The 24,560-nt window shown below is 41.3% G+C and overlaps 1 protein-coding gene across 3 annotated transcripts; it reads left to right on the top strand.

Moving 5' to 3' along the window:
- The first annotated feature begins 1,196 nt into the window (after positions 1 to 1,196).
- On the top strand, positions 1,197 to 24,516 carry NDE1 (nudE neurodevelopment protein 1). Of its 3 annotated transcripts, none has more exons than XM_084641661.1 (9): positions 1,197 to 1,217; positions 9,162 to 9,289; positions 11,934 to 12,087; positions 16,699 to 16,847; positions 17,142 to 17,278; positions 18,644 to 18,823; positions 20,090 to 20,181; positions 21,152 to 21,303; positions 23,256 to 24,516. In XM_084641661.1, the coding sequence occupies exons 2-9, from the start codon at positions 9,204 to 9,206 to the stop codon at positions 23,347 to 23,349; spliced, it is 1,044 nt and encodes a 347-aa protein (XP_084497787.1). In that variant the 5' UTR covers positions 1,197 to 1,217; positions 9,162 to 9,203; the 3' UTR covers positions 23,350 to 24,516. The 3 variants fall into 3 exon arrangements, with proteins under 3 accessions (XP_084497787.1, XP_084497785.1, XP_084497786.1); XM_084641659.1 differs by lacking the exon at positions 1,197 to 1,217 and adding an exon at positions 1,224 to 1,312 and having other exon boundaries at positions 23,256 to 24,515; XM_084641660.1 differs by lacking the exon at positions 1,197 to 1,217 and adding an exon at positions 1,448 to 1,587.
- Positions 24,517 to 24,560: the final 44 nt, after the last annotated feature.

Here is a 24,560-nt window from a genome sequence, read left to right as displayed (position 1 = left end):
TAATACGGGGACACACTTATTGTACTTGAGCAACACTGAGTATGTCTTATCCCTATTAATAATTAATAAGCAAAAAGAACTGGATCCAAATTCCACTAAAGTCAAATCATAGAGTACCACTGAGTTCATTAGGCTTTTGGATCAGGCTTACTGCTGGTGAACATTCTTGTCCTTCCCAGCATCTTGGAGACACAAAAACATTATACTGGTGTGCTCACATCATTCATAGGTTCTGTTTAGTCTTACTGTCGTTTTTGTGGAAACATGTTCCAAATGGGGAGATCATAAATGAGATGTAAGTAAATGCTGCTTTCTAATGTCTCACAGAGGGCCTAATCCTAATACATGTTGACTTCAGCGGGAGCAGTACTGCACACAGAATCTTATCCCATGGTAAGCAAAAAGTGGATTGAGTGGGTATCCTGAATGTATAAATTTTGCACTTTTATGGCATTTAAAATAGTTAAGGTTACAAACTGAGATACCTTTCTGAAAATTTAGACCTTGGAGTCTAAACTCACAAGTCAGCCCAAAGGTGACTTTTTTTTTTTTTAAAGAACAACAAAACACCACATCCTGAGGAATTTTTTTTAAAGTTATGGGAGTGTGGAAAAAAATACAGTTAATAAAATTATAACTGAGGCGATTGCAGAGGCGATTTAAGCTCCACTCACACTACAGATCTTACAAAATAATGTGAGTGGTTAACTTTCGTCAGTAAAAAAATTAATCACATATATTTGTGCTTGTAGAATTAGTGCCCCTGTCTTCTTACGCCTTCGGTGAAGCCCCAAGCACATTTATGGATGTTATAAAATAAGTAACACACCCATAAAAACGTAGCTAATAATAAAGAGAGGAGCTTTGCATTGCAGCTTGCTCAGTACATCGAGTCTTCATAGCTCCACCATATCTTGCCTTGCTTAAAGGGCGGAGGTCTGCTTGAGATCCCTGGGGCTGTACTGCACCATGCCCTGAGCTCAGAGCCCTGTCCCACTGACACCTTCGCCCTCCGGCCCGGCTGCAACTGAAAAGTTAAAAAAACAAACAACAACAAACCCCATTCGGAAGACAAAAGTTTCTAAACGTTCCAAAAGCAGCATTCTGCCGGAGCTGATTGGAGGAGCCTCTTCAGGCCACGTGACCCTGCAGCCAATAGGGTGTTGGGCAGAGGTTGGTTGTAATGGTTCGGATGGGGGCACAAAGAGCTGGGCAGGGTAAGAGCTTAGGTTCGTACTAGTCCTGGCCGGTGGCAGAAGGTGGCAGTGGCAGTGGCAGTGGCTGGAGCTGGTTGCTTTTCCCTGCGGAAGTGGTGAGCGTTCAGGGCTTTGCTGGGTCTCTGGAAAGTTTTGGGGAGGACAAACCCCTAGGATCCTCCTCTCCCATCTCCCCCTGTGGCTGCCACTGCTGTGTGAGGACGGGGTAGGGCAGGGAGGGTTTCCACGTGGCAGTGTGAGGGATGCATCCTATTGTGAGGACGGGGGAAGCAACAGCCCTCTGTGCCCCCTCGCTACACCATATCCACATCTTGCTTGCATCGCTCTCTGCCTTTCTCCTTCTCTCAGGCTGCCGGGAGCATGGGCTCGGGTAAGTCCACTGGGACAGAATAAAGACACTGTACTTTCTCCATCGCTCCCACCCCTAATTGCCAACCTGAACCTTAGATTCTTTCTGGAACTGGACTTTTATGTTTTGTCGAGATTTGGAAATGTCCGGAGTAGTTTATTTCCCTTTCGGTGTTTGATCTGGCAATAGAATTAGAAACCCCTACTGCTGTGAGAACAGCCTCTCGCGCTGGAGCCAGGAAGCATCAAGGAACAAATAGGTATTTCAGGAGAGAATGTGCCTGATCTGCTGAGTTTCCTTAAGAAAGTTTGAGACTCAAAAGTATTGGATTTGGATAAGTACCTGAACTCTTGAATAGTTGTGGTTTTTTTTTTTTTAAATTAAGCCCTTTTTGCAGAGAGACTCACATGCAATGATAACCTTCTTAGAAAGAAAAGGAGTACTTGTGGCACCTTAGAGACTAACCAATTCCTTTTCTTTTTGCGAATACAGACTAACACGGCTGTTACTCTGAAACCTTCTTAGACTGGCCTCTGAATATACTATTAATTGTGACCTTCTCTTTGGGATGACCTCTTTCTTTTTATTCCCTTTTGTGGCATTTAAACAAAGGGAAATAGTCCCTGATGTGACATGAAGTCCAGCCTGGGAAGCTGCTTGAAGTTTTTGTAGAGGATGTGAAAACCCCTTTTGTATGAGACAAAAGAACCTCTTTTCTGATGGTTAGAGGAAGGTTCCCCCATATGACTTAGTTCTCCCCTTGCCCTGATTATGGAACAAATTACTTGTCCAAAGAGCATTTATGGATTCTATAAAAGTTTGGCCCGTGAGAGTTCTGCTTTGCGCTTACCTTTTCAGAGGGTCCTTCTCCTGTTCTCCCCTCTGGGGGTTGGGGGACATGAAACTGCTCTGAATGCTGTGGTAAACTACACTGCTGACATTGTTAACTAAACTAAATAGATCCTTAAAAATATATTTAAGTCCCAGAGCTGTTTTGGAATGGATTCTACAATCTTCTATTAGAATCCAGCATAGATTTCTCCTGAGTTTGATTAGCTCTGACTCTGATTACAGTATTTCAATCCCCATTCTAAAATTACTTTGAAGATGGTTTATGCCATGGTGATATGAACTAGTGTTTTGCAGTACTGTTGTCATTTCCTGGAATGAAACATGTAAACATAATTTTTCTCACTGCAGAAGTTCCTCTCATACCACCAGAAAACTTTAGTTCCTGTATGATACAGATACATTTTGTAATGTCTGTGACCAGCTGTGCTGCTTACAAGCAGGAAGTATGGCCAAATCTTTCCTTCTGGTTTCTACATGTACAAAAACAAACGAGGTGTAACCAAACTGTGTGCATTAGATAAAGTTATAACCTTCTGTTTTTGATGGCAATAATAAATTGTGAGCAAAATGCTGGTAAAACCCTCTTCTCAACAAAACTACAAAATTGTGTTACGTATAATTCTGTGTGCTTTAATTGTGTAATGGTAGCCTGCCCCCATTGAACAACCTCATACAATTAGCCCTGCCTGCCACACTTGGTATGGGGTGTGGGGTTTAATTAGTAGAACCATCTGGGTATTGAAGAAGTGATTGAGAGCATCAGGAAGCTATCAAAGACAGAGAATAGATGCTCAGGGACAGAGACTGCTGGGAGTGAATAAGTTGTAGCAGGGAACCCTGATTAAGGGAAGGCCTGGGAGATCCCCAGTGGAGGGGTGTGGCAGAACCAGGGAAGGCTTTGTCTGGTATAGAGTATCAGGGGGTAGCTGTGTTAGTCTGTATCCACAAAAACAACAAGGAGTCAAATAAATCTTAGACTTTTAGGTGCCACTGGTCCTTGTTGTTTTTGTTTGGTAGTTTGATTTGAGGGCAGCTGAGACAGTGCACTTGCATAGCCACCTCTGACCGTGAGGGGGCACTTGGGAGGCAGCTGCCTGTTCGCATGTGGCAAACACAAACTGTTTTTGTTGTCATTGAAAAAGAAAACGGAAGATTCATGGAAACATTTTGATTGGTCTGAAGTCTTGTTAAATCTTGTTTTTGACAACCTAATTTTTTGGACCAAATTTAATAGTTTTCTTTTAACTAAACTTTTCCCTTTGCATTTTAGGCTGTCTTGAAAATCTCACCCTAAATATCTCTAGCACCTGACGTGCGGCCTATGTTTGGATAGGGCCTTGTGTGAAATGGCTCGTAATAAGACATGCGGGGCGGGGGGGGAATGTATTAATGTTTAATTGCAGTTCTTGGCTCACTGCAGGCATGAGGCATGTACCTGAGGCATGGACCAGTAGAAAAACAATTCATGTCATATCATGTTATCTTGTGGTAACAAATGTAGGGCCTCAAATTTTTCATACATGTACTTGCAGTCTCCACATTAGTTTGCAATTAGCTTACCGTAGGCATTACTTAGGGATAGATATAATATAACAAAATGTGTTCCAGTCACGTATGGTTCCAGAGGGATGCCTGGGGAATGTACCTTACGGCTGGTCTACATAGGAAAATTTACCGGCAGAACTATGCCGGTATAATTGTACTGCTACAGTTATTACCCATATAATTCCCTGAAATATGTATGCACACAGGAAATTATTGGGTATAACTGTAGTACTATAATTTATACCAAAATAGGTTTGCCAGTAAATTTCCCTATGTAGACAAGTCCTTAGAAATCTAAAAAGAAATTCCCCTTTTCCCCTGGCCCCAAAATACATGTCACCATGTAAGGGGGCAAACAGGCTTTAGAGCAAATCCAGCCCTGATGTAAGCACATGCAACTCCCATTGAGCCAGTAAGAGCTATGCTTGCAAATTGCAGGGCTTTTGGCTCCATGTCTTTGTGGGTGTGAAGAAGAGGAGGAGTCCAGAGGACTCTATTTCTAAAGACCCACCCCACTCTCCATCATGTCTAATTTTGTTTGCTCTCTGAATACAGGTTCCATTGGGCCCATTAGTGCAACTTGTGAATCAGCCATGGGAATTGCTATCCTGGAATTCATGAGGATCAGTACATGTTAATGTTGAACTCTGTCTTATGCTAGTGCTGGGCTGACCCCGAGATAGGATCTTTCCCAAAGTACATAACCCAGACTGGCTGGAACGGTAGTCTAAGCATATACCAGGTTCCTGGAGGAAGTGTGGAATGACCATTCTGACAAGACCTAAAGATCATAGTCTTTGGAAGAAAGAAAGTTCAGAGGTCCTATGTAACCCTATGTAATTGCTGATGTGTACCTATCTTTTTTCCTGGCCAATCCAAACAGGAAAGAGGTTAGGTATTGAATCTCTCTCCTCTTTTGCCTATTCCTTCCCTGAATGTTCCAAGTCTAAAAAGCTTCTTTTGTTTCTGAAACTTGTCTATTTTTAATAGTATTTGGGACTGGGGAAGGAATGATTTGTGTTATTAAAACTAGTTGGTATCCTTTCCTTTCCAAAGATCACACTGAATTGTAGTTGATGACTTTCTGAAGCTCAGTGCATAATTGGTGTTTCCTTGTCATATGCATAGTTTAATTTCCAGAAAGACAAACTCTCTAGAAAAGGACGTTGAGAATATTTCAAGTTTCATGCCTACATCACATCCTCTTTACAGTGTCCAGTCTGAATCCTGTACCACTGGGTTTGTTCCACATGTGAAAGCTTTCCTGTGCATCTGAGGTACTTTTATACAGCCCACAGTCTTTCATAGAATTTAATATATGAGATCTGTTGTTACATGCCAAGCTCTGCAAGTGGAATCAGATTTCATATTTACCAAACCCAACCGAGGCCTTCTCTAGACTAGCATGTAAAGATGTGATGTCAGCTTGTGTTAGCTGATATGTGCTAACTAATGTGTTTGTAATCTAATCTAGACAAGGCATGTCCTCTTTAACACATGCTAAACTGGTCAAGCTAGGCTGAGTTTAGCAGTACCCTAAGGTATACCATTCCTTTGTTTTGACTAGAATTTTAAGAGGGTATTAATTATATCAAGCTAGGTGACTGGATATCACACTTCTAAGCCTTAGGCTAGACAAGGCCTGTAAGTGAGCCCGAAGAGAACGTTGCAATTGTATTAAAATGAAACCTTTTCAAAACACACCCTTTTTGCGATCAAGACTGGGTCTTGGTGGTGGAGGATTCAACCCTTTTGTTTTTCAAACACCAAACTTTTGGAAGTTTTATCTGTAATCTGTTAGGAAAGTGCACACACTACACTGTAAATCTGAAGGCGCTCTGCCAGATCATTTTCACATTAGCCAAATTTTTTAATGGGAAAAAAAACTGACCAACAGGAGAGAAGTCTCTACTGAAATATTTTTAAACCTCCGTTTTCCAGTTGGCATAGAGTTTACTCTAAAATTGCAGCAGAGGCTGGGGCCAGAATTAGGGAGGTGTGAAGGTGCCTTTATCTGCCAGCTACTTCCTATGCCTCATTGCTGTAGTAGTTGATCATCACACGAATGTTAATGGGTTTATCCTTTCAATACCGTGTAAGGTAGGCATGTATTATTCCTGATGGCCATGGAGACACTGAGGGATTAACTGATTTGCCCAAGGTCACACAAGAAAACTGTGGCAGAAATGGGAATAATAGTGATAACAAAACAACCGATTTTCTGAGTCCTGGTCAGGTGCACTTACTGCAAGACCATCCTTCCTTCCCATAAAACCACCTTTGCTTTTCCCACATCTCTTTACACCTTGGGAACCTGACCCAGACCACTCTGCAGATGGCTCCAGCACGTTGCTAAGATATGTAGTTTCTGTGTGCCAAACCCTGTCACTTCCCTGAGAGGTGGGAGATGGACAAGGGTGCAACTTTTGCCCCAGCTGTCAATGGAATTTGGAAAGTTCCTGTTCTGAGTGTGTGGAAAACACCCACCGAAGGGATGATGTGGTCTGTTGTCTTTTCTGGTGGGTTGAGCACAGTACTGGGGGTTGGCCACTCCTGAGTTCTAATCTGAGTGACACATCTGGCTTGTGGCCTAAGTGGCTTTCCTTCTCCCTTTCTGTTTCCCCATCTGTAAAATGGGGTAATATTTATCCGCCTCCCAAGTGTGGTGTGAGGATTAATTAATGTTCGTGCAGAGCGCTGAGCATGTGAAATGCTTATTTAAAATCAAAGGCACTTTCAACTTTTTAAAAATAAAGCGAGAATCTTAATTGTGCATGGTCTAGCTTCACATTACTAGACATGAATATAATTTGGAGCGAGTCAGTACTTCCCACCCATCCCATTCTTAGCTTTTTCCATACGTTTCCATAAATATATCCACAATTGGAAGTCCTGAGACTTCTTCAGGAAATGTCACTAGGTCAAGTGTGGTGGTCTTGTTTGTTTGCAGAAGGGTGTAAACCTCTTGTTTTTATTAGCATTTTGTTTTTTTTTCGCTGGTCCCTTTAAACAAACCAAACTCCTATGAGTTTAAACACTTTCAGGTTTTCCCCACTTCCCCCAGCCGCCGCCACCCCTCCCTCACCCCGGGTATTTAAAGGAAAGGTTTTCAGAAGTGTCTAATTCCCTTTGAGTGTCAAGTGGGGACTTAGGCCATGAATTTTAAAGGTACTCATGTGGTGGTCCACTCAACGTTGTAAGGCCTAAGTGATTTAGGCAACCAAGTCCCATTTTCAAAAGTGACCTGGGCATGTAGGGTCCTGAGTCCTATTGATTTGCAGTGAGTCTCAGGCTTCTAATTGTCCAAGTCACTTTTGAAAATGGGACTTAGGCCTGGCAATGCCAAACAAAGCAATGCCTAAAATACCTTTACAAATTTGAGGCTTAGATGCTTTTGAAACTGTTTAATCATATAATCCTGTTTTCAAGCATTTCTTGCTCACCAAAAACTCCAGTTGAAATTGAAAGGTTAGGGTGCATGTGAAATGCAGGATCAGGCTCTACGTGTGTGACTGGAAAAATCTTCAAATGATCATTGATGGCTTTGAATGTGTTTGCTCTTTCTCTTTTTAAGCTTGCCATCTGGAGACTTACTGGCTTATTAATAAACAGATCTAAAGCTGAGACTTTAAAATTTGGAGTTGGCTTGCTGACTCTGCGTCTCCCATTCACAGTTTAGGGTTCCAGTATTTCTGCTGCCTGCCTTTGTAAATGAAGAGCCAGATTCCACCTTTATTTACAGTTTTCAATCTCTGGAGGATGCTGTTAGGTTTATAATGTCAGCCTCTGTGTAATCCTTGCCTTGCCCAGCACTGCACAGAGCAGACTGTCTAGAGGCCTTAATTGTGACCGTTCTCCACTCTGAGGCTTGGTCTATGCTGCCAATTTATGTCCGTATAACTACATCGCTCAGGGGTGTGTGGAAAATCCAACCTAATTTCCGGAGTAGAAGGGCTATGTCGACTGGAGGTCTTCTCCCGTTGACATAGCTACTGCTTCCCGGGGAGGTGGAGTACCTACGCAGATGGGAGAAGCTTTCCTGTCTGCATAGGTAGCGTCTTCAGCTGCGCCTCTCTAGTGTTTAGTGCTCCGTAAGTGTAGACAAGCCCTGTGACTAACACACACAAAACCATTTCTACTTTAATGCATTTATTATAGTGCATCACAGGCTTCAGGGTGATAGCTGTTCTATTGCATTCTATTTCTATTTTGTACTTTATAGAGTCTTAGAGTTTAGATAGATACTTTCTAAATTTTACCTTTGAAATGACTTAGATCTGTATGCTCCTAAATCACATAGGCACTTTTGAAACCTTTACCAAAGGAAATCATTATCCCCAGATCCTTTATATGTTTCAGTAAAATTCCTGTGTATTTTCAGGGGGTAACTGCCATGTCTCTGGAGTTGCTAAAGTCAAACTTAGTTATATTTTCTTTTAGATCAGAGCATTTGGTTTCTTGCTCACATGGCCTTTCTGCATTTCTCAGGGATTCCCTCATTCTCTCATTGGGCAGCGTGTGTTTTGGGTGTCTCCCTCTTCAGCTGTTTTCTGTACCTACTGCTTATGCTGGGAATGTCTATTAATGTTCTGTTGAACAGTAAGTACCATATAGTCAGGTAGGGAGTGGAAGACACTGGGTAATCTGGTGGGGGTACCAACCTTCAATAGATTGAGAGAAACTGGAGAGAGAAAATCCCTATTAAGTGATCTAGGCCTCCCTCTCACATGATGCGTATTTGGCAGTGCTTTAAAGTCCAATCTGGTTTTAAATGTCATAGAATCATAGACTTTAAGGTCAGAAGGGACCATTGTGATCGACTAGTCTGCCCTCCTGCACAACGCAGGCCACAGAATCTCACCCACCCACTCATGTAACAAACCTCTAACCTGCATCTGAGCTACTGAATTCCTCAAATCGTGGTTTAAAGACTTCGAGGTGCAGAGAATCCTCCAGCAAGTGACCCGTGCCCCATGCTGCAGAGGAAGGCGAAAATACCCCCAGGGCCTCTGCCAATCTGCCCTGGAGGAAAATTCCTTCCTGATCCCAAATATGGCGATCAACTAAACCCTGTGCATGTCTCCAAAAATGAGGCTGCTTCTACTATGCCTGGGGGATAATGCCACTGGAAGAAGCAATGGGATAATGCAGTAACAGGAAGATGCTAACTCCTAAATTTGCAACTTCTTAATTTTCAGGAAAACATGAAACAAGAATTCTAGACTTCTAGGGATTTCATCATGGAAGACTTGGAAGGAAATCACTTCAATTCAGTGGAAGAAGAAACCAGCTACTGGAAAGAATTGGCTATGAAATATAAACAATGGTAAAGGCAATGAATTTATGTCCATAATTTGTCTTCCTAGTAGGCTATAGCTCCTGTAATTCATTGTAGAAACTTCTAGTGAGATGATGAAATCTGTGTAGAAGAGCCTGAGGCTACAGTCCTCCAGGAAAATTAATAGATTCTAGGGCTGTCAAGCGATTTTAAAAAAAATTAATTGCACCATTAATCTCACTGTTAATAATAGAATACCATTTATTTAAGTATTTCTGGATGTTTTCTACATTTTCAAATATATTGATTTCAATTACAACACAGACTACAAAGTGTACAGTGCTCACTTTATATTTTGATTACAAGTATTTGCATTGTAAAAAACAACAAAGTATTTTCCAATTCACCTCATACAAGTACTACAGTGCAATCTCTTTATCATGAAAGTTGAAATTACAAATGTAGAATTATGTACACAAAACCCGGCATTCAAAAATAAAACAATGTAAAATTTTAGAGCCTGCAAGTCCACTCAGTCCTACTTCTTGTTCAGCCAGTTGCTCAGACAAACAAGTTTGTTTCCGTTTGCAGGAGATAATGCTGCCCACTTCTTGTTTACAATGTCACCTGAAAGTGAGAACAGTTGTTCTCATGACACTGTTGTAGACGGTGTTGCAAGATATTTACGTGCCAGATGCACTAAATATTCATATATCCCTTCATGCTTCAACCACCATTCCAGACGACATGCATCCATGCTGATGACGGGTTCCATTCAATAACGATCCAAAGCAGAGCGGACCGACACATGTTCATTTTCATCATCTGAGTCAGATGCCACCAGCAGAAGGTTGATTTTCTTTTTTGGTGGTTCAGGTTCTGTAGTTTCCACATTGGAGTGTTGCTCTTTTAAGACTTCTGAAATCATGCTCCACACCTCATCCCTCTCAGATTTTTGAAGGCATTTCAGATTCTGAAACCTTGGGTTGAGTGTTGTAGCTATCTTTAGAAATGTCACATTGGTATCTTCTTTGCATTTTGTCAAATCTGCAGTGAAAGTGTTCTTAAAAGGAACAACATGTGCTGGGTCATCATACAAGACTTCTAGAACATGAAATATATGGCAGAATGCAAGTAAACCAGAGCAGGGGACATACAATTCTCCCCCAAGGAGTTCAGTCACAAATTTAATTAACGCTTTTTTTTTTTTTTTTTTTTTTTTTTTTTAACAAATGTCATCAGCATGGAAGCATGTCCTCTGGAATAGTGGCTGAAGCATGAAGGGACATACGAATGTTTTGCATATCTGGCACGTAAATACCTTGCAATTCCGGCTACAAAAGTGCCATGCAAATGTTCTCATTTTCTGGTGATATTGTAAATAAGAAGAAGGCAGCATTATCTCCTGTAAAGGTAAACAACTTGTTTGTCTTAGCGATTGGCTGAACAAGAAGTAGGACTGAGTGGACTTGTAGGCTCTGAAGTTTTACATTGTTTTGTTTTTCAGTGCAGTTATGTAACAAAAAAAATCTACATTTGTAAGTTGTACTTCCACAACAAAGAGATTGCGCTACAGTACTTGTATGAGGTGAATTGAAAAATGCTATTTCTTTTATTATTTTTACAGTGCAAATATTTGTAATAAAAAAATACACACTGTGGTTTCAATTACAACACAGAATACAATATATATGAAAATGTAGAAAAACTACCAATTGAAATTTATTAAATATTTTGGATTTCTATTGTTTAACAGTGCGATTAAAACTGTGATTTAATCATGATTAATTTTTTAGAGTTAATCACATGAGTTAACTGCGATTAATTGACAGCCCTAATAGATTCTAAGGCTGGAAGGGACGACTGTGGCTATGTAATCTGACTTTGTGTAGAGGAAGCCTGCTGGGGCAATATACCTAGATGCCTGCCACATGCAACATTCCAAAAGTGAGATTAAAATAATCTTTCAGAAATATGTTTCAGTCAGGAATATGTTGGCTAAGTAGGGATGGTTTAGCACCATCCACAGAGGGAGTGAACTCCCAGCAGAGGTAGAGAGTCTTTTCTGCATCTCTTTCCAGTTCAAACTGTGTCAGAGTAAATGGAATTTTTCATGACTCAGTATGTCATTGCTAATTTTTAAGATTTGCAAATCAGATGGCTCGATCCTGCTGTCAGTGGATCCCTCCTGGGATCAGGCTTTGAGATGACATGTTGATACTTAATATTCATATCTATTCTTAATCATTGTAGCAATATTTGAATGAACTCTTGTTTGCGTTCTATCTCTTCAGCAAATGAGTTTTCACCCAGGTGAATATTTAATATAAATAGCTTAAATTTGCAGGTAAGTGAGCATGACTGAGGATATGGTGCATAAAGGTAGGTGGATCCTATTGTTGTCTTGGACTCTGTTAACGTAAAGACGGACTGTGTTGTTTGTAATCCTCTGTTCCAGGACAAATTGCTGCGAGAGTGTAGGTGAACAAATATGATTTAACTATTGAAAGGCATTTTCATACAATCATTTATTGTCCTTTCTGAACACGCATAGGTGACAGGTGGGCATAGATCCTTCAGTTGTATTAGAGGAGCATTTTATTTTGTCATACGTTTATACTAAGGTGAGCGGAATTTCCTTGTTTTATTAAAATGAACCCAACTAATTCTCTGGCTGGAATTGTGCTTCCAGTGCAGAAAATACACAGGAGGAACTGCGTGAGTTCCAAGAAGGGAGCCGAGAATATGAAGCAGAATTGGAGACCCAGCTGCAACAAACGGAATTCAGAAATCGAGACCTTCTGTCGGAAAACAATCGCCTTCGAATGGAACTGGAGTCAATTAAGGTAAAGGAGCAGCAGAGAAAGGGCAGTGTGTGCAGATGATCAAGGAAGTGTGGAGCTGCAGCATTAGAAATGTGGTGTTCATAAAGATGTTTATCAACAAATTGCAACAATAGTTTGCTTTGATAATAAGAAAATATCACTATATTTCCCCGTTCTTAGGTCTGAATACTGTAGTTAATATTACTAGCCATCTGTTTGCTGAGACACTGGATGTATTTTTGGATGGATTCCAGATGGGAGAACACTTAGATCTGTAGTAAAATTCCTCCTCATTTGTTGCCCTATTTCTCCCCCGCCCCGCCCTTTCTTTTGTTGTACGATGCAAGTATACAGGCTCATATAATAGACCAAAGCAATAAAAGATATAATTCTCTCTTGCCACAGAGGGCAGGACAAGGGGCAGTGGGTTTGAACTACAGCATAGCAGATTTAGATACTTCCTAACTGTAAGAACAGTAGGACAATGGAATTGACTGCCGAGGGAGGTGTGGAAGCTCCTTCAGTAGAGGTTTTCAAAAGGAGGCAGGATAGTTATCTGTCTTGGATGGTTTAGACACAACAAATCCTGCATCTTGGCAGGGGGTGAGACTAAATGACCTTTGCGGTCTCTTCTAACCCTATGAGTCTATGACCTTGTCAAGGTCCGAGAGAAGGAAAGTCAGTTGTGCTGAGCTGCTGCACTTGAATGGTGGATTAAGTCTGTTTTTAAAAAGTAGTCGTTGTGACTCGTGTCTAATGTCTAAATGTCAATTGGTACCTAATGTCTAAATAGGAGGAAGCATGATTCAGTGGGAGTTGGGAGACTTGTTTTCTATTCCTGGCTCTGAAAATGTCTCTAAATTACGTCTCCCAGTGGTGTATAACCTCTCTGCATGTGGTTTCCCCATCTGTGAAGTGGGATAATGAATTTACAAATTAAGATCTCTAAGGAAAAAATGCGAAGTATTTTATTTAGTAGGGAATATAATTAAACTTTTTTACAAGAATTTTTGGGAGATAGTAATGATGGGACATAAGATGGTGATGCCATTGGGCTATAATGCTGCAGGATAAAAAGAAGTTAGTCTGGTTCAGTTTCCAAGAAGGAGAAGATGCTGAAAATAATCCTTTACAAAAAGAAACAACCCCAAAAAAATACCTCCTCCTCTCCACAATTGAGAGCTTTAACTTCATTAAATTCATTTAAACTTGGCAAAAGTTTGTCACCAAAATTTAACTCCTTTTAAAAAATAATCTTGTTGGCGTTTTGTAGCTAACCTGCAAATCATTTTAAACATCAGCTGTCTAAAAAAATGAGGTAAAACACTTAGCATTTTCCAAGGGCCAGTTCAATATTTGTGGAGACAGAGATTAATTTAATTAGATCTACTTTACTCAGTTGGATCCAGTACTGAGCTAACAGGAGTCAAATATAACTATAACTGGGTTTTGCTGTATGTATTGCTTACACAAATGCAGTAACTAGGTAAGAAACATCAAAAGGGGATACTAAAGAATTCTAGTCCACTTTTAAGATACTGTTTTTCTCAACTTTGTGGGAGTTTTGTTTATTTCAACCCAAAACCAATCCAGACATTGCTGCTATTACAACATGTGGTTTAAAACAAAACAATCCCATGTAAACACCCTTACAATTCTAGTTGTGTAACCTCTTGTATGGAATGTTGGCCTAGTTTGTCACACAAGCCACATAAACCCATTCAAGCTGACAGGTTTGGGAAAGAGGAGGAAAAATATCTCTGCAAAAATAAAACTTCCAATCAATTCCCATGAGGGAAGAATAAATTCTCTCTCCACCATGGGGAGAAGATGAGAAGCAATATTACCAGGGCAGTTTGGGATAGGAATAATAAAAATTGACTCAAAAGTGGAGAATAAACATACTGCATTAGGGGAAACAAAATTATTGTTTTCCACTGCAAAGAACTTATTCTGTGTGACACAAACTCTTTAACAATTGGCTTATTCATGCAGACTGAAAATGACAGTAGCAGCCTGCAAGTGAAGGAACAGTGTCTCCATTGATGAGCAAATCAGTTGACTGTTTATTACAATTAGCTAAAAACAAAGGCCCAAACTTATCCGTTCTGTCTTTTGTTTGAGTCAGTTCAAGAGAGAAGCTTTAAACTCATGAGGCTGTTGAGCAGCATTGTTAACTGGGTTACTTCAAGGACCTGCATCTACATTTAGGTCAAAAATACAAAGTTTGCCAGGCCCATGCGGTTCATGGCTTTGAGCTTCCCAGGCTGCCCTCTGTGCTTCCTCCGCCTCCCTCTGAAATACAGTTCACACTAATTGGAAACAATGCTTCAGAGGGTTTGTTTAGTGAACCTTATGTGACTAGCTATAGGTCTGGTGGGCAACCTGCGGGGCTGTACACTGCTCGCCAGAGTAATCTGCTGGCTGGCTGCATGCAGCCCGGAGGCAGCAGGTTGCCCACCACTGCTATAGGTAATTGGGTGATGTGTTTGGTGACTTAAGTTAGACTGGTAATTATCCAAGAAATTCAAAATGAGAGGGAGGAAAAGTGTAACACTTTTGATCCTATAATCAATACAGAATTTCTTGAATTCAGAAAATGTATTTCCCCAACTTCATTGTCTCTGTACCACTTAATACACACCTTGAAATAACGCTCTTTAAATACGTGAAAAATAGGCTACAGACCTTGCTTTTTCTCATCTTGTTAATTCCAGTATGTGGATTTGTTTTCAGTGACTTTAGTTTGTTGCGCTTAGCTCCTGCAGTTATAAATGCTTTAGGTATGTTAATAGATGGTAATCTTGGGACCATAGAAAAAGGAATTGGCATGTTAAGGTGATCTGGTACCAAGGTTTTAGTGCGTAAATTATTGCAATACAGGCTAGATTGTGTCTCTGCCCTAAAGGGATACTGACATCCTCTTTAAAAAAGGTTCTATTAGTAACATAGGCAATAATCCCAGATGCATACATCTGGAAGAATTTTAAGACTCTAGGTCCCTGCACTGGGATCTGCTAATATAGAACCCTGAGCCTTTGAAGAGTCTTGCAGAAACTGAAAGGACTTTACAGGATATGTGATGATAAGCCCTGATTAGACACTGGGATCTAATAGAATATTTGCCACTTATGCTCCTAATATACTACAGTTGAACCTCAGAGCTACAAAAACCAGAGTTATGAACTGACCAGTCAACCACACACCTCAATCAGACAGCAGCAGGGACCAAAAAAAAAATCCCAAAGCAAATACAGAACAGTAATGTGTTTAAATGTAAACTTTAAAAAAAAAAAAGTAAAGATTTTATAAGGTAAAGAAACTGTTTCTGTGCTTTTTTTTTTTCATTTAAATGAAGATGATTAAAAGCAGCATTTTTCTTCTGCATAGTTTCAAAGCTGTATTAAGTTTACAACTGAACGTTGACTTTTGAAAGAACAACCATAACGTTTTGTTCAGAGTTATGAACAACCTCTATTCCTGAGGTGTTCGTAAGTCTGAGGTTCTACTGTATTACCCTGTTGCTCCTTTTGGACAGTTTCACTTTTTGTTTATAGTCCGTTTACTAGGTCTTGTGTTGCAAAGGTCCCAGTATATCCTTGGGCACTATAAAAATAATACTCAGCATTTTTACAGCACTTCATGTTCAAAGCGCTCTGTACACATACTAATGCTCCTCACCCCGGGAGGCAGGTCAGTACTTCTGTCTTTTTACAGTATGGGGTGGGTGGGAATGAAGCACATAAATTATGTGATTTGCTCAAGGCCTTGTATAACAGCATCACAGCCAGGGTATTAACTCAGGATTATCTGACCTCCATTTCTGTGCTTAGAGCACCAGAGTATGTACTCACAAAAGATCTAGGTCCGCTGCACAGGTCTGTTGTGGCTGTTGGTCATGAAACAGGTCTTGAAGTTGGTGATGGGGTGGGTCTGCGTTTCACCTGCATGGACTTAAAGCAGAGGGACTAGTATTTTTCCTCCCAGTTGTCTCCAAGGCACTCTTCTTTCCTCCCTCCTGGAGTCTAGGCTCTCTTGTGCTGTGCTGCTGAAGCACACTGATCATGCTCTGTCTGGTCCTGGGTAGAAGCAGGGAGTGCTCTTTGTCTGGTACATACATGTGCCTCAAACAGAGCTGGGAGCTCATCTGTGAGCATATGAGATGGTGTTGTCTTGTGCCTCTCCCACAGAAAGAACCATTGAAAATCCCAACTTGCTACAGAGGATAGAACTGCTTCCTCCCCATGAAGGGCAGGAATGGGGAAGGAGAGAGAGAGAAAGAGAACTAGTGTAAGCACTCATGAGAGTAGGGAGCAGTCTGTAATGGAGGTGAGTGAGGCTAGATCTCCTAGCTCCATCAACCTGTAGGGAGCGAGGAAGAGATCCTGCCCTCCCACCCAGCAGCCAAGAAGATAGCTCCTGGGATCAGTTTGCGGAGGTCTGGCTTGATGGAAAGAAGCTAGTATCTGTCCTTATTGGTTTTAACTCATGTGAAAGATGGTAGTTCTAAGATTGCTTACCAGGACCTCCTCCTTTCTGACTGGGAAAGGCTGAGTAAGCACAGCGGAGCAGAAAGGAAGGGGCTGTGCGGTGCTAAATCCCTGATGTGGTGTTTGGTCTATCTTTGCTTAGGAAAAAATTGAAATGCAACATTCAGAAGGCTACCAGCAGATCTCTGCACTAGAAGATGACCTGGCACAGACGACAGCTATTAAAGATCAACTACAGAAGTACATTCGAGAACTCGAGCAAGCAAATGATGACTTGGAAAGGGCAAAAAGGTAATGCAGATGCTCTTAACCCTTCCCTACCCAGCTCTTTCTCTCTCTTTTGTGAAGCTAGCAGAACTGAGCATGTCCACTGTGGTACTTGTCTGCTCTTGCTACAGGTGTTGAGCTACTGCCTTCCTATAAGTGGGTGAGTGGAATGTGAGGCTAGTCTGTTTCTTGCAAACTTAAAATTAAAACATTGGAGCGTCTCACACCAGAAATACAGCAGTTTCTTTGCATCTGAGTTGGCGCTTTAGATGCGCTAGGAACCTAATGACTTCTTTGACATCCTTTTTCTACACACAGAGCCACTATAATGTCTCTGGAGGACTTCGAACAGCGTTTGAACCAGGCCATTGAAAGAAATGCCTTTCTGGAGAGTGAGCTAGATGAGAAAGAAAACCTCCTGGAATCAGTGCAGCGATTGAAAGATGAAGCCAGAGGTCAACTAACTGATTTATATACACCCCTGTCCTCCCGCCTTCCAAAGTTTTCATTAAATCTGCCCCTCGAATATGGTGTTGAGATAGTAAGAGAGAGACCTAAGAAATACTGTCGATGGAAGCTTCACTCTCCTTGATGGTGTGGAATAGAGATCCTGTCTTGGCACTTATCTTGGATAGTAGTCACATGCCGCCCTCCTCCCCGCCTAGGGAGAGCGGGATGGGTGGTACTGTAGCTTCTGGCATGTTTCTGCAAATCGGAGGCATACTTTGAAAACATTGTAGAATTCAGTGTTTTGTCAGTTGGGCTTTTAACTATGTTGGGTGCATTTTCTAAGTATTCTTTTGACTTATAGAAACCCAAGGAAATTGTAGCCTTGTCCACCCAGCTCCTCTAAAGTACTGCTGTCATTCTAGAGCAGACCATGCAGGCAGAGACGTATCCCAGAATGCTCTCTTCTCTGTTGTTGCCTCTGTACTTTAAAAGAATAAGAAAAGCTGACCGACTTGGAGGGATGTGTTCTGTGGTCTGACTGTCTGCTTCATTGTGAGCTGACAGGACATGAATTTTAACAAATGCAACAGAGATATTGTCCACTTCTGTCATGAGAGCGGAGCCAGTAAGGAGAATAAAGGGACTGCGGAGTATGGAGGGACAGTGTGTAACACAGATGCCATGAGTGAGTGCTGATTCCCCTCCACAGCTGCAGTAGTTAGTTTCCTGATTGCTTTTGTCTGGCAGTAGGACCAGAAGAGAGGAAGGATGGCTTTGTAGGTAAAGAACTGGGCAAGGAATTGGGAGAACTGGGTTCTATTTCCAGCTCTGTCACAGACCTCACATGGCCTTGGGCATGTCACTTCACCTCTCTGTGCCTCAGTAACCAATCTGTAAAACAGGGGTACTAAACTCCACATTTTACATGGATGTAGGGAGAATAAGTTCATTCACGTTTGTGTAGTGCTCTGTTAGGAAAATGAGCACCACAGAAGAACCTACAACTAGATAACAATAATGGGAGGGAGGGCCCTGTGCTTGTTTTGGGGAAGAGGTGATGTGGAGGGGAGGGACCACAAGCTCGAGGGTGTTTTGAGTTACACTGTCCCAACAAAGCTTAGTTTGCTGATCTCGCATTCTGGAACCTGGGATTTTGAACCAGTTATAAGTGGCTAGTGCCAAGATTCGTGGGGTGTACATGTTCTTTGGAAGCTGAATAATTTCATTTTTTTTCAGCTGTGGCTGGTGAAACACTCTGGGGTTATCAGTGTTAACAGCGTACTTTGACAAAGCAAAAACACTTCTTGCGCCTTGTAGCTTCAGATTGGGACATGTATCCAAATGCTTTGTACCTTTTCCTTCTTCATTAGACTTAAGGCAAGAACTTGCAGTGCAGCAGAAACAGGAGAAACCCAAAACACCGATACAAAGTACGTGGGAGGCGGAAAGAACGGACACAGCCGTGCAAGCGACCTTATCTGTGCCTTCAACTCCTGCAGTTCACAGGGGACCCAATGTCAGTATAAGCACCCCAGGAACGTTTAGAAGAGGTAAGTGACCAGCATTTGCTAACGTAAGGCTAATGCACAATACCAATGTGCATTGAGTAATTTTTCAGTCTACAGTCACTGTTCCTGGTACATGTTGAATTTCTATCAAACTACTGACTACAGAAGAAGCTGAGAAAAGTGGAACTGAACATGACAGGTAGTGAAGTATTTAACACAGCGAAGTACAGTAATCTATTTTGAATACCTGTCATGGGTTCAGTATGAATGTCTGAGTAGATTTATAGCCAGTGCATTATAAATGTAGTGCATTTATAGCCAGTTGTATTAAAACATGAGCTTAAAAAAAAAACAAAAAAAAAAAACACCTTCCGGGGCAAGGTAGTTCACTAGGTTATAATTTGCAGTCATTAACCATCCCTGAATCTGGATGAGTTTGGTAGAAAGGAGATTGGAGGTCTCAACATAATCTTTCATGCCAGACACACTCATCTGAATTAGCCAGTTAGAGATGGAGGTTGCTACTTTAGAGATACTTCATTCTGGAACAACGGGAGACTTGTCTGTTCCAAATTACAAAATATGGGCTCTCTCCAGTGGTACTACTCTCTCATTTTTATGAGCACTAAAAATTTAAATAACTCCCAATTCCACCTGCCCAGACTCTTTAAATTGAGTAAAAAGGAATAGAAATTCGGTTTAGGGAACTTCACTGTATTTTGTGCGTGTGTGCGCATACACCATGAGTGGTTTTTTTTTTGTGATAGTTTCTGACCTTAATAATTCAGTGTTACAGTTCTAGTAAGTGGCTGCTAAAATTTGTGTATATCCTGACTGTGGTACTCTTAGCCTAAAATCCTGTGTTCCAGCTGGAAGCACTTGACACGCTATAGTATGTTCACATAAAAGAGAGAGAGGATCCAAGAATTCTTGCAACACAGGCCATAAAGCCTTGGGTCATGTGAACTTTTCTGGATGACCTACCTTTCTTTCTCTCTTTGCTTCCATTGCAAGTTATAGAGACAGACTAGAACACTTCTCATGAAATCTAAAGGCTTAAAAGCTGCTTTCAAAACCAGTGCAAATTAAAGTCCAGCATCTTTTCAGTGCAACTTGTCGTGTCAGAAAGATACAGTGATTTATATTTCTAATGGGAAAGAAGAAAATTGCAGTTCAGCTAAAAAGAGAGGAGATAAGATTGGTATTTTTCTCTTTAGTGCTGGTGGGGAGACTTAAGGTTTTGCTAAGTTTTCTCATATATAATGCGTAAAATATATCTCTTTTATTTACCCTTCCTCCCCGTCAAAGGTTTTGAGGATAGTTACAGCAGGACTCCTCTCACACCAGCTGCCAGGATATCGGCGCTAAACATTGTGGGAGACTTACTACGGAAAGTAGGGGTAAGAAGGATTTAGTCATTAGCTAAAGCCATGCAGAAAGGGGATGGGTGGTTATGTTTGTACTATGAGAATGAAAACCAGCGTTAACCCTTTGTACCACTGAATGAGTTAAACTGTAGAGATGAACTCAGACCAAAACTTGGATCCAAACAGACTCTAATTCTGCATGAAAGGTTTGAAAATTGTGAACTTTATTTTGTAGCTCAGGCCTCTGTGTAGCTAGAATGTACCTCAACAAGGGCGAATCGTTGTCTCTCCTGTGGCTTTTGCTCCACTCAGTGTGCCAGCCAGTGTAGACTTTTCTCCCATCTGAAAGAGCATCGAGAGGGGGAGGGAAAAATGGAGCAGGGCAGTGTGAATGAGTGCGATGCTAGGGGAATATACTGCACTCGCTTCAAGTGCACCAGAAGTGCTGCCCGGGAAGAATTCCTGAAGTCCTCCTCCGAGGTGTCTGAGGCAGAATCTAGCTTGTTGGTGGTGACTGCTCTAGTAATGTGTTCAGGAGACCCCAGGCATACCACACGGTGGGTGGGTGTGTATTGGCTTTGGGGAAAAGGTTTGAAAGAACATTTAGCTTCATAAAGAAGTGATGCTTCTAAAAGCAGCCTAGTTATAAAAGGTGTGTTAACCTCTGGGGAAGTCGAGGCTCTTGTTTAACAGAATTCTCAGTTGCTTCTCCCTCCGTAACATAAGCGCTAACTCCTACCTCTCTCCTCCCCTCCCATCCCCCCCCAAATACAAAATAATGTTGCCATTTAATGAGACACTTAAAGGCCTGATCCTGAAGCCAGAGGGACTTGTGTATCAGCAGTACCTCTTCCTTCAAATTCAGAGCTCATGTATGGATTTGGGACTAGTAGCTAAAAACTTCTTCTGTCAGAGTCCTTGTAAATTATTAGAAAATTCTTCCATGGGCCCTGTGCTGAGGGAGAGAATGTTGTTTAACTCCCAGATAAACTGTTTGCTTTAGGCTCTGGAATCCAAACTTGCATCTTGTCGAAACTTTGTGTATGACCAGTCTCCAAGCAGACCCGCCATGTCCTCATCCATGTATCTGAACAAGAGCAGAGATGGCCTTGAAAAACGATTGAGCAGTTCCCACATGCCTTTGAGCGATAACGGGTAAGTGCTGGTCGGCTGCAGTTTGTTAACGCTGATCCTGTGGTTTGGTTATACACAGATCTTGATGCTCTAAAGTGAGTCTGAAGTCTGGGGCTAAAAGCTGGGGGGGGTGGTAAGGTACAGAGTGGCTGGGGATTGGGCTAAGAGGAGTATACTCTATCAAACGCCTCCTGTTCTCTGTTTCCTATGGGCTATCTTCTGACATTTGCAAACTGCTCCTGTCCAGTCAGATATCAAGCTCCTTGCTGATTGAGCTTCCTATAAATGGTCCATCTTCCTGATATGCCTCACACTTTTTGCTGGCTCCTTTCGTAAAGTAGTGGTCTGATCTGGCAGAAGTAAACTGCTCACATGAGGAGGAGGCAGGGAGCTAGCTGAGACACTGTGTTCTGACCAGTCCTGTCTTGAGTGGCTGGAAAATGCCCTTTCTCTGTTCTTCTGGTAGACCTCCCAGTCCCTTATAAAATTGGGGCCATTACATTACATCTGTAACACTGTCCCTCCATACTTCATTCTCAAAAGGGATGAACTACTTCAGGATCCTTTTTTGCATTGCACTTTAGCATAATGGAAAAGAAGATATTAAACAGGGCATGGACTAGCCAACTACAACAGGCTAATGTATATTTCCTTTAAAAGCACATTGTCCTATATTGTGTATCACGTGATCGCTGACCATTCAAACTAGCTAGCTGAAGGCTTTAAGTGTAATGGAAACAGTTTGAATATAAGGGTAAAAAATTCAGAAATGACTTGGCCATTTAGGCTCCTGGGAGGCTGTCACAATTCTGAAAACTTTACCCCAAGTTTTAAATGTTTAACACTATATGCTGAAATGTGCTATGCCAGAGCTTAGTTTGGGGCTCTGTTTGAAAAACATATATAATTTATAGAGCGTATGTAAAACACTTTCAGCATAAATGTACGATCCAGTGTTTTATTTTGGGCTCTTGGTGAGTGGGATGTTGACAGCCAGGGGGTCAGTTAAAGATTTGTATGCACAATATTCTTGTCAAAGGATGGCCCAGGAGCCCAGTGATGGATGGGGAGCCTGCTTCCCTTGTCATTACGTATGCTCTCTTATTATGGAAGAATGGAATAATAAAAGTTCTGCTTTTGCATCACCAAGGCTCTTTCCTGGGGTGCAGCTGTCTAGACCTCTTTTGTGTAATTCAATTACATTCTAAGTCTGGAACCTTGTAAATTTTTGTCTGAACACTTTAATCAGCTTTTTGTAAATAATCAACAAGGGTGTTTCCAGCTGCAGCTCAGTGCCTGTCTAAACACGACCCATGATCTAGTCCACATTCTTTTCTTTGTGAATCAGATGCATGCAGTATCCATTCCAACTTGCACATAAAATGCTCACCCAAAATATAAAAATGCTCCTTCTGGAGAAGGAGTTGGATAACTCCCAATTGAGTGTATTCACTCAGAACCAAGCCCCTAGTGCTGGAATTCTGGTAATTCTCATTGCCCTATTATCAAAAGCAGTAGAACTTAAGGAGAGTTTCTGATGCGGAGACGCTACTGTGAAAGGAAGAGCAGTATCTTCATGAGCCCTTGTAGATTTTTCCTTATTGGGTTTTATAAATCTGTTTGCATATTAGTATGTGTAAACAATATTCCTACTGATGTAATGTTGAAAAGAGTATTTTAGCACCAGCAAGCATAATGCACTTCACACCAGTGGGCAGGGGAGAGGTTTGTTTTAGCCCCATTTTACAGATGGGGAAACTGAAGCACAGAAGTTAAGTGACTTACCAAGTTAGTGTCAGAACTGCCATTTGGATTTGAGACTTACTATTTGTCTGTTAGTTCCTTGTGCTGTTTGACGCTGAGTGATGCATTTTACTACACAGCAGTGACCTAACAGACTGCAAAAACTGAACATGCATGTACAGTGAATGCAATACACTGCATTGCAATCAGGCTGCTGTTTATATTTACAGGTTAGGGAAGCGCTTGGAGTTTGGAACCCGGCCTTCAAATATTCCTGCACCAGTGGCCCCTTCCCCACAGGGTGTCGTCCAGATGTTACTCTGAGAAGATCCTGAGATGACGAGGCCATGATGGTTTAGGGTGTTTTTATTAGTTTTTGTTTTTTAAACCCTTGTCTTTTAAACAAGCAGTCACAGTAGTTAATTTGAATAAGGGTGGATGAGAACTACACCGAGCAATTGGCAACAGTCCCCTGCAATCTCAGCCTTTTCCACAAGACTGAGTTGTGTGGTGCTGTGACAAAGTAGCACGGCTGGTCAGTCTAATACTGTGAATCACTTTCCTACATCAGCTGCTGTAAATCGCTTCTTGAAAGCTGCTGGTCAAAACTCATGACCTGCTATATAATGTAGAGACCGTATTCCTCCCCATAAATATGGAATTATTTTCTGGAGCACAACTACTGTTTTAGCAAGAGAGTTATGGTGTTATAACTTTCCAGTGCAGTGTGCTGCATGCATCAATGGCTTAAATTAGAGAAATGTTTGTCTCCATCTACATTTTAGTTCCTTGGCAAGATTTTTTTTTTTAACCAAAATCAATGCAACTGCAAGTCTAAAATAAAGCCGTGTGGGGAAATTGATTCGTTGTCAGAATCCCGTTCTATAACAATCTGCCTTACAGGTGGTAAGATGGTATTGGTGAGAGCAACTTGCCATTAAGATTTCCTCATGGTTAAAGAAGGAAAAAAGTGCCTTGATTGCAAATATTGAAGAGACTCTCAAATATGTAGTAATGCAGAAAAGAGGTATTTGCACCGATGTAACAAACCCATGTCTTCTGCAGTCACTACGTGATGGCAGGACATAGCAAGATATACAACACTGATCTATTGATAGGGTTAATCTCAGTTGATGGGTTGGGGCTTTTTGTTTTCTGACCCTACACTTGATGATGTGCCCTGTGTGTTTAATGTGAGCACATACCCCTTCTAGTTGCTAGTGATATTAACTTAGAAATCATGTTGTAACCCCACAAATTCTTAATGCTGGCCAAGGTTATTAGGATAATGAACTCTTAAGATGGGTTTTTGTCTAACAAAATAATGCTGCGAGTTTAAGTGGAGTAGGTTCACTAACAGTAATTATACCATGTTATAGAAATATGAATTTGCAAAAACTATTTTTGCACAACACATGAATACATGACTTTTTTTTCTTAATATTCAGCTCTGCATATACAGATACTATTGTATAGTAAGCAACCACATCTTAATCTTACTCTTTGTAAATCTAAATTGTCTGGTTTAATCAGTG

Source organism: Lepidochelys olivacea (genome assembly GCF_965140295.1).
Source record: "Lepidochelys olivacea isolate rLepOli2 genome assembly, chromosome: 10".
NCBI classification, from domain to species: domain Eukaryota; kingdom Metazoa; phylum Chordata; order Testudines; family Cheloniidae; genus Lepidochelys; species Lepidochelys olivacea.
The sequence above is the reverse complement of the archived record's forward strand: the minus strand, read 5'-3'. Positions and strand labels throughout refer to the sequence as shown.